Source organism: Xiphophorus maculatus, chromosome 15 (genome assembly GCF_002775205.1).
Source record: "Xiphophorus maculatus strain JP 163 A chromosome 15, X_maculatus-5.0-male, whole genome shotgun sequence".
Lineage (NCBI taxonomy): Eukaryota > Metazoa > Chordata > Actinopteri > Cyprinodontiformes > Poeciliidae > Xiphophorus > Xiphophorus maculatus.
In genome coordinates this window covers 4,848,496-4,859,116 of record NC_036457.1, presented here as the reverse complement: position 1 = coordinate 4,859,116, position 10,621 = coordinate 4,848,496, and the positions used below count along the sequence as shown (strand labels likewise).

Genomic DNA, 10,621 nt, shown 5'->3' with positions numbered 1-10,621 from the left:
TACAATGAGACGCTGTGTCCCTGCAGCGCGGGGCAGAAAGAGGGCAGCGCGGGGCAGAAAGTCAGGTCAAACCACCCTGGGAGCGAAGGCCTGGGAAAACCAGGGGAGAGGCGGGCGGAGGCTGCTGCTGGCGACTTTCAGAGAGCAAAGAGCATTTAGCTTCCCCTACTTTCATTTCTCCAGATAAATTCTAAAGAGCTAAACTTCTTGGCTGTTTTATAAACTTTCAGTTGAATAAAGTTCAACATCTGTTGAAAGTTTGATTGTAAACTGTTAGGAATTCTCCAAGAAGTTTATATCAGAGGTTTATATTCATGCTCTTAATTTGAAGTCCGTTAAAGTAACTGGTATGACACTTTTTATGGTTAGTTTCCATTAAATACTGTATTGATAGCATTTAGCATTAGCATCCACTAATTGCTATTTTGCAGTAGCACTTTAGCATTAACTTGGACTAATTTTTTAGCACCTTAGCATTAGTTTAAGCTGAATACTATATTGTTATAGTACTTTAGCAGACCTGAAGCTTGTGATTAGTGTTTTTGGGTTAATACTGCTAACTTCTTAGCTAGCGGTCCCCACCGCTGGTCATAGCCGGTGGACTGGTTCATGATAAACTGGGGGCTCGTCCGGGATTTGTGATGATTTATCTTATTGGCCACCACATTGGACGGCGTGTCCGGTTTGCATCTGACTGCATGCGCTCCAACACTGATGCTGCGGTGGGTTGGAACTGAAACATGCGTCAATAGAAATGACCATCATGCATCTGTGATGAAGCTGTTTGGGTCTAATTTCCAGAACTTTGTATTGGACACCAGCTGCAGTTGGATCAGGCAGATAATCTTGGGTAAGCCTCCTCCGTCGGTTTGTGGCCATCAGGTCTGAAGGTGATTGTCGTTCTGTGCGATCTCTGCTGACCGGTCCAGAAAACAATGAGCAGAACCGGGGAACAAAGCCGTCTCTCAGCGCAGAAACACACCAACACCCTCCGATCCATCGCTGAGGTTCTGATCCTTAAACAGCAGCTTCTCCTCAGGTTCTGATGGTACTGGAATAAAAGATCATTATTCTGCTTCTCAATGTCTGTCTGTTTTTAAATGTTTTTATTTTCAGCAAACTTTTTATATGCCAGATTTTCTAAATGATAAAAAAGGAGCGTTCTGATTGGTGGAAAAAGTAGCAAAGCCTGAGAATAATTCATCTTTAGTCACTTTGAATTGATAATAAACATAAATATTAAACATTTACTCTGGTAGAAATGAGAATTCAGTCTCCATGTTCTTCATTCTTCCAGTTTGGTATCTGATTGATTTCAAAGGAAATTTTCCAGGATGTTTTTCCCTCAGGCAGGAAAAAGACACCTAAATCTCCGGAGTCGACCCGATGCAGCGGGAACATCACCAGCCTGCAGTGAGGCTGCTGCTGCACTGCCAGCTTTGCAGAACTTTAGTTTATTTAGAAAACTCTCTTTTTGTTTTTTGTTTAATGAAAAAAATCTTGTGGCTTTTATTCACCAGTTTCTTGATATGTTCCAGGTTTATATTTATTAGGTTAATGCTAAAAGCTTAAATGTATCTTTAGTAACCTCTAGCTGAGCAAAGAGATGAAAAGATTCTATTTTACTTTTTCTTGTGACCCCCCCCCCCCCCCATATGCAGCCCTGGGCAACTGCCCAAAGCTTTTCCTGTTGCAACAATGCTAACGATGGCTACTAGCATTCTGCATTCATCATGAGATTAAATCATTTTAGGAGAAAAATGTGTCAAAATATGGAAATAAAAACGGATTTAATGGAAAAAAAACACTTTTTTATGATATAAATGAAAAATGATTTAATTTCTATTTCTGGATCATTTCCTCCTGTTAAACTCAGATGTGTTTCCATTTCTGCACATCAAAAACAAAAACCTTCATTTGGATTCGTGCCGTTTTTAACCAGTGGCTTAGTCAAAGTTTTGTCCGATGAAGTGGACTGACGGTGGCCAGATGACACCAACAGAGGAACCAGAGGAAGTCCAGGAGTTTGTTGTCGCTCTGCTGAGCATCGGAGCAGAAAATGAGGATTTCTGGTGACATGCAGCTGATCCGGAAGAGTTAAAGATTTACCAACTGACATCATGTAACTTTTAAATCTCACAAATGTCCATAATTTTTCTAGAAATCTTCTGAGATTGAGCTAAAAATACTGGAATTTTTCTAAAATAGTTTATTTTTTAAACTCATTTCTTTTAGCAAAGTTCAAAGGTTAATCTCAAAATTAGTTTTTTCTCAGAAATGTTTTACTTTTCTAACTCAGAAATGTCCTTGTTGTTTTTTCTGCTAAATTTCTGAGTTGTTTTGGTGGAAAATGAATTTCTTTTTACCTGCAGTGACCGAAGTTTGATGGTTCTTCGGTTCACCTCATTCCTTTGTTTGCTAAATTTTTGCCATTTGCTCAATAAAGTTTGTTTAAAGAAAAAAAGGAGAGGAAATGGAACTGCAGTGTAAACAAACTTCAAAATAAGAGCATGAAACGTTAATAACCAAAACTTAAACACAGATGTTGAACTTTATCCAACTGAAACTGAACAATTTATTTAGGGGAAGCTAAGTGCTAAGCTAAATGATTCAAAGCTAAGCGCTAAGCTAAAAGTTAGCTCTGCTATTAACAAAAGTGTCTTACTTTTGATTTTGACTCTAGGCTCAGATTTAGGGAACAAATGTAAAGAAATGTTTTTGCTGAGGTGTGACTAAGGCAGAGCAGAACCTGCTGACATGAGCATCAGCCCGGTTCTGGTTCTGGTTCTGGTGACCAGAAACACTCACCGTCCTCCGCTCCAGACCGGCGGCGCTCCTGATAAGGCCCAGACAGATAACAGGAGGAATGCGGAGCGACAGCCGGCTGGAAAACATCGGAATGATCCGGAAAGAGAAGAGAGAACACTGAGGTGTTCAAAGTGGGGGGCGAGGGCCGTCTGCGGCCGCAGCTCAGGAGTAATATAGGTCAAAACTACGACTTTTACATTAAAATCTACTCATCAAAATTACAGCCTGGGGACTCAGATCTGCTTTAAACTGCTGGATTAAAACTCAACTGAAGGCAGGAAGTGTTTTCAAATGAAGACTGATCTGAGAAGAGACAAAATATCTTCACTTTTATTCAATCAAACCCAAAATAAGAAGCAAACTGGAAGTTTTTCATGGAAATAAAAACGGATTTAAGGGGAAAAAACAATTTTCAGAAGGAAAAACCAGGTGGACTTCTGGATCTATGATCCCGTTTCTATTACAAAAATATTCCGTTTTTATTTAAAATAGTTAAATAAAAGGTTTTAACACTCATAAAATATATTTTTCACACAAAAAAGTGTTAAAACTAAAAAACATGGGGAAAAAATGGATTTAATGACGGTAGTTTAAAGTAGTTTAGAAGTTTAAAAAATGATTAAAAATGTAAATTTAATTTCTATTTCTGGATCATTCCCTCTGTTAATCTCAGAGATTTATTCTGTTTTCCCATTTCTGCATATTGAAAACAAGAACCTACAAATCTTTATAGATTTATTAAAGATTTGTTTTCATGTGATGTTTTTATTCGTTTTCTCAGATGATAATCAGATTATTCTTTATTTGGTATCAGTTCAGGTCCAGCAGCTATCTCTGGTTCTGCTCGACCCGGTTCTGGTTCTGGAGGGTTTTAAGAGGGTGTCGAAAGCGGCCGGTGAGCCGAGACGATCTGCTGCCGGCTGCAGGCGCGATGAAGATGAAGGGAGATCTTCCTCCTGCTGTGTGAGGCGTTCAAGTGCTCGGAGATTACGGAGCGCAGCGTCTCCAACACGTCTTCACCTTCATCACTCCTCATCCTCCTCCAGGCCTTCATCATCTAAAATTTAAACCTAAACGTTTTTATTAATGATTAAACTGTTTGTTTTATTTTCTGTGCCTTAAAATTTGCATAAAGAAAAAACTTCAGGTTCTGGTTTGATCTGAAAGAATCGAATCGATAAATGAACTAAACGCTAAAATGAAACAAAATGAGAAGGAAAAACATTTAATTGAATTTAAAACAAAGCATAGAATAAAAGGTAAAGTGGAAAAGGATTACTTTGGTTTTAAAGTCATACTTCTGCAGTGATAAAAGAGAAGTTCAAACTTTAAAAAAACTCAGATAATTTGTTACATTTAATCAAATTAAATTAGTCAAACTTCATTTATTTGTTTGTTTAACATTGGAACTTATTAAATTTAATATTTCTACTTAGATAAACTTAATTTCATTACTTGTAATGAAACAACCTCACCTGTTTTCCTTTTTCAGTTGTTTTTATTCAAAGCAGTTGATTCTACGGAAGGCTGATCCTGCCAAAACTGTCAATAAGTAAATAAATTATAGGAAATAAAACTATTACCAAAAAAAAGCTGAATGAGTAAATAAATAATCAAAAATAGGAGACAATAAAATTAAATATGTATTTTTGGAAATAAGTAAATAAATCAATGTAATTAGTTATTTCCATATTAATGTATTCCATTTATTAATATATTTACTTTTTACTTTTCCTCACACTTTTCCCTAAAGTTTTTGGTAGTCAGGTGGGCGTTTCCATCACTGATGTAAAACATGTTGGTCAGCTACGACAATCAGTGTCAGCCAATCAGCTTCCTAGAAAATTAAAATAAAGTTCCTGGATCTGCCCGGCAACTAGTGTTTTCTACAGCTAGAAATAAGAAGTAAAAATAAACACAATTAATAATTTAATATGGTAATAAATTATATATAAATATATATATATATAGTCAAGTGGAGCCTGATCTCTCTGGAACCGGGAAGAAACCAAGCAAACCCAGCAGATGCTTTGAGCCCTCCATGCCGCTAGGGGGCCAAGAAGACGAAGAAGAAGCACTCTTTCAGCAACAATTCATAAATTAAGAAAAACAAAAACAACACAAGCACAATGAAAGAAAAACAAGCACAGCACCAGTAATCCCAGATTTATAGATGTATAATTAAGTAGAAGCAGTACTTTTGAACAACATTATGTATAAAAGTGGCGTTCAATGACCTGAGTAAATTTCGCCATTTGGAAGGTACTTGTATAAAGATGTAGAAAGTGGCGTTTTGAAGGTATTTTCAACGTATTTAACAAAAATAGTAAATTCTTTGCGTGACTTTTCAGCCGTGATAATATTTGGCACTTTTTGCTTTCCATACATTTCTGTCGCGCGCGCTCCCACTCTGAAGCAGCTTCAGAGGAGATGGTTGAGTGCGCGTGCGCGTTGCTCCGTGGGAAAGCTCCGGCAGCAGAGGAGGAGGAGGAGGATGAAGAGACGGGACACAGCGGCCGTCAGCCCAGTCCGCCGCCGACACGCAGGCTCCCGCCGCGGGGTTTTCACCGGAGACACTCCGCTGGAAGATCCGCTCCGGATCCGAGAGAAAAGTTCTGATTCCTGGAGGAAATCCGGAGGAGATTCCTGATTCTGGAAAACTTCCGAGACTCTAACGGGTTCGGGTCCAAACCAGGAATGCCGGCTCCGGGTCTCCTCCGGCTGTGACCCGGCTCTCCCCGGGGACTCCCGCCAGCTCTCCCCGCCGCCGGGCGCCATGAAGCGGCCGTGTGAGGAGAGCAGCCCGGCGGAGCGTGAGAGGCTTCCTGCGGGGTGAGAACATCCCGTCCTGCCTGGAGAACCTTTAACATCCCATCACTAATTATGACTTTAGAAAGCAAAAATAAATGAAAATTAAAGACAACAATTTGTCATGAACTTTTCTGCTTTTATAAGAAATGTTCTAATCTTTATGAAAATATGCCCAGCGTTGATCATTTTATTTATTTAGCAGAAATTCTCTCAAATATTTCGTCTTAAAATACAAAAAATATCATTTTAAAACCGGCTTATTTTAACATTCAGGCTTTATAATTTCAGGATTTTTTGCAACTAACTGTGTGATCATTCATCATTATTGTTATTTAACTTTTTTAGTTTTTCTTTGTGAAAAAGCAGATCTACTAATTTGTTGATAGATCAAATTAATCTATAAAAATAAAATTAAATGTTAATTTTCAATTAACATTTAATTGATTTAAATCTTTCCAATTCACTTCAAATTCAAAAATATTTTATTCATCCCAAAGGGAAATTTAATGTTGTTAATAGTAATTCAGACTCTACAGTGTTATTGTAGATAAAAGAGTTGCTATAGTTATTTTTAGGAGGTTTGTTGTAAAGATGTTCAGGAGTTTATGCAAGTTTAAAAATGTCTTTTCAGTTTGTAAGTCCAGAAATATTCATGCAAACAATTATTCTTGCTGCTTCATTTATTTTTTTCATTAGCAACTCCAATATATTTAGTTGCTAGTCAATAATTTCTCTGTTTTACATAAATCAACTTGAAAAGCTATAAATTGTTATTTTTTTGGTTCTAAAACAAATAATTAAATCAAACAGAAATGTGTTATTCTGGATGCAGTGATACTGAGATCCAACACTGATAGTTAAAATGTTAATAATCAGAATTTGTTTTCATATAAAGTGTGGAATAAACTGGATTTATTGTTTTTAATGGAAACCACATTAACCCTAAAAGAAACTAAAAATGTTTGTTTTCTCTGAGGTTCCAGGTGAAATTAGGGATTAAAATCTGCTGCAGATTCCAGTGATTTCTGTGGATTCCTGTGCAGGGATCCGGTCGGACGCGCGTCTCCGGCGGCGCAGCTGATGGCGAGGAAGCGGCGCAGAGGGGTAGGTCGGCCGGCGCTTCGCCGCGTCCGGAGGCCCGGCGCCTCCGACGCTCCTTCAGTTTCCTGTCGGTTCCAGATCATCGAGAAGCGGCGCAGGGATCGGATCAACGGCAGCCTGTCGGAGTTACGGCGACTCGTCCCGACGGCCTGGGAGAAACAGGTCAGCCTGACCTTTGACCTCTCAGCTCCAGTGTTTTTGATGCATCTGTGCAGCAAAACAAACAATAACCACATTTTCTGAAGATAATCATGATTTATCACATTTTTAATCTCTAAATTACCAGTGAATTTTTAGTTTTATAATTAATAAAAAACTCGTCTGTCACCTTTCAAAAGGAATTTATTTTAAAATGATTTTTTATTTTAAAAGATTGTTTAAAAAAAATCTATGTTTTATTGCAAAATTAAAACTATTAAAAATGTTTCTACATTTTGACTTTCTATTTTTAAAAAGATGTAAATTATCAGATGAAATAATAAACAGTTCTAAAGTTTTACTGGATTTTAACACCAGAATGAATCTGGATCTCAGACGGTTTCCCACCTAAAAATCTTAATAAAGTTTTCTGATATAAAACTGAACATTTTATTCCTCAAATATTTTCCCTGTCAGGTGAAAAATGGATCCATGAATCAAAGCGAAGTGATACGGAGCCCTGAGGAACTCCGTCTGTAGTTTACTAGAAATGTGTTTTTTAGAAGAAAAGTGGAAATCAGAACTTTGAAACTAGAATAAATCTATGAATCTGTTTAAATAGTCAATCACCAGCTGAGAGAAAAAAAATTGACAAAATTTTAAATCTTTAAACTTTTAGAGAATTTTCAGTCTGTTAGCATCAGAACGGCTAACGGCGCCGCTTCCCGCAGGGTTCTGCTAAACTGGAGAAAGCCGAGATCCTGCAGATGACCGTGGAGCATCTGAGGACGCTGCAGGCGGGAGGCACAGGTAACCATGGCGACGCAGAAACACCTGCAGCAGGTGGGGAGGGAACAGGTAACCATGGCGACGCAGAGACACCCGCAGCAGGTGGGGAGGGAACAGGTAATCATGGCGACGCAGAGACACCTACAGCAGGTGGGGAAGCAGTTCAGCTGCTCCTCCAGCTAGCAGTGCTGCCACTTCCTGTAGAGGGGTGAATACTTCCTGTATGAGAGCAAATAAATGTTCAACAGGAAGTGATGTAATGTAATTTTGTTCCTTCAGGTGTTTTTTAGCGTTAGCTGTTTGGCTAACTGGTTTGTTTATGAATATTTCTTTTCCTGTAAAAATGAATCAATTCAAAATGGACGTGTTTGTTGGTCAGGTCAGCAGGAAGCGCTGGCGCTGGACTTCCTGTCTCTGGGCTTCAGGGAGTGTGTGAACGAAGCGTTCTGCTACCTGAGCGCCATGGAGCCCCTGGACTCCTGCAATGCGCTGCGGCGCCGCCTGCTGGCCCACCTCAGCTACTGCGCGGCCCAGCGGGACGCCGCCGCCATGACGGCCCGCCTGCAGCCCCGCCCTCCCCCTTACAGCCACTGGGTGGCGACGCTGCGCCCGCCGCCTTTCGGACCGGATGGCGGCGCCCCCCAGAGGCCGGTGGAGCTGCTGCAGCACGATGTGACCTCCAGCTCACCTTCACCTTCCTCCTCCTCTTCCTCTTCCTCCCTGCTGCCCCCTCCTCTCACCGCCCCCCTCTTCTCCTTCCCCTTCGCTCTGCCCTTCCTCCCCTCCTCCTCTTCCTCACAGCCCCCCCACCCACCCTGGAGCTCCGAGGTGGGGGCCTTATGACCTCTGACCCCGGCAGCACGTCCTGTCCATTTCTGATGGTCGAACCAGAACCAGAACCAGAACCAGAACCACCTTCACATCCGTTTCACTGTTTATCTAAAATCTGTTTAAAAGTTTTAATGTGAAATTTCTCCTGATAAAGAATCAGAACCAGGCTGAGAAAAAGTTTAAGTCCAGAGAAGAAATAAAGCAACAAAATAATACAGGAATGAAATTATTATTATACTGTATATCATATGATATAATTATAAACATATATATCTATATAATTATATTAAAGTTAAGTTTCTCAGTTCAGAGAAATGGCTGCACAGTTCAATGTTTTGCTGATTAAAAGTACGGTGGCCCAGAAGGGACGTGATGCTAAATTTTACTGTATACTAAAATTGAAACTAAGCTAGAATTGAAGTTATGCTAAAAACATACAACACAACTAAATTTTTGCCGAAACCGTTTTTTAATGAACTTCTGTTGTGGATTTCTGCTGTTCTGCGTTTTGTTGAGCCTTCTGGGCCACCGTAGAAAGTGGGTCATGTTTCAGACTGAAGGCAGTAGAGGTCAAAGTTTAAGAATGAAACCAGTGTGAAGGACGCTGTGGCTGTTTGAGTTTGTTAAAGAGTGGAAATGTGGGCGTGCATGCTGCGTTACGGCGCCAGCCTCTCTCTGCCGGGATCTCGGATTTGCTCTCGTATCCCAGGACGTTGTGGCTGAAGCTCATGGAGGGGAAGTCGATCTTCTGCAGACAGGAAGTCACCGCCCTACGCCTGCTGCCTTCAAAGACCGTAGGAACTGTGAGCGCTCACGACATGCCCAGGTGTAGCGGACCGGGTCCTTCACCCGCAGCATGGAGAGGAAACCGTTTTACTGCACTGCTGCAAAAACGCTTCCTGGGCCACAAACGTCCCAAAGGCTTCACAATAAAACAGAACTTTGTTTTTCTGAGGCTTTTTAACTAATATCACGGTTTAATAATAATGCAAAACACAAAGATCAATAAACTCTGAAGTCTAATGAACATCTAACACTGGAGTGGAAAATTTTAAATATCCAGAATAAATAAAACAACAAATAAAATGAACTATGAAATCTCTGAAACAAAATTATCCTTCAAAATAAAAGAAAAAGCAGAATGAAGAGTCCATCCAGTTGTTGGTAGAATGAGAAACTATTGAATTTGTTTTAGTTTATGATGTGTTTAATTGATTAATTGGTTATTGGGACAGGCCTACTTCTTTACTGGAGCCGTTTCCTGCCTGCAGAAACGTTTCTCAGGAAGAAACCCGATTGGACGAACAGAACGGCGTCCTTTTTCAAACATTACTGCCTCACTTCCTCCTCTAGCTGATTGGCTGACATGAGTCTGGAGTCAGCCAATCAGCACTGATTGGTCCAATCAAATGGTTCATCAACATGAGCTTGACCTTTGTGACCTCTGGTTCTGTCTCAAGGAATCCAGAACAAGAAGAACCAAAACCAGATAAAGGTTTGGGTTTGAGTTTTTAAATTTCCAGATGAAACCTTTCAGTTTGATCCTGTAAATAAAACGGGTCGTTGCTCTTCCTTCCCTCTGAAAGGAAAACTTTGGCAACGGAAACTCCGTCTTTACGCTCGGCTTCTCAGCAAACATGTTGCTGCAAACCATCAAACTGAGAGAGTTCTTTTTAATCTGACAGAACCGGTTAAACAGAACTGTTCTGTTTAATCTGACAGATTAGGTCGTTTCTTTGGGCTCCAGTAACAGAAACCTGATTTCATAAAACAAACTAAAAAACTCCAGAAGAGTCTGAATCTCGCCTCTCTGGCTCAGAGGAGGAAACGACGCGCTGCGGAGGGGAAGGCTGCGCCCGTTACCTTGGTGACGGCGGGTCCATCGGAGCAGGCGGCGTCCGACAGTCCTCTGCCCGCCATGACTGATGATGATGATGATCTTCCTCCGGCTTCACGATGCCTTCAGGTGCTGCAGGAATGTGGAGCGCTGTGAAAACAACCAGCCACACAGACTGTGCAAAAACAAACAAATCTTTCAAAATAAATAAATTTACAAAAGTATATCGGTTTGAGTTTAAGCTAATTACATTAAAATAATAAAATATGTCAACTTTTTAAATATGCTAATAAACTCAAATTTTAC

At 40.2% G+C, this 10,621-nt stretch overlaps 1 protein-coding gene across 2 annotated transcripts; it reads left to right on the top strand.

Annotated features, from left to right (window-relative positions):
* Nucleotides 1-5,281: 5,281 nt before the first annotated feature.
* LOC111611358 (hairy/enhancer-of-split related with YRPW motif protein 2-like) lies at nt 5,282-9,544 on the top strand. Of its 2 annotated transcripts, XM_023347520.1 has the most exons (5): nt 5,282-5,640; nt 6,663-6,723; nt 6,799-6,882; nt 7,590-7,668; nt 8,027-9,544. In XM_023347520.1, the coding sequence occupies exons 1-5, from the start codon at nt 5,585-5,587 to the stop codon at nt 8,488-8,490; spliced, it is 744 nt and encodes a 247-aa protein (XP_023203288.1). In that variant the 5' UTR covers nt 5,282-5,584; the 3' UTR covers nt 8,491-9,544. The 2 variants fall into 2 exon arrangements, with proteins under 2 accessions (XP_023203288.1, XP_023203287.1); XM_023347519.1 differs by having other exon boundaries at nt 6,663-6,882.
* Nucleotides 9,545-10,621: the final 1,077 nt, after the last annotated feature.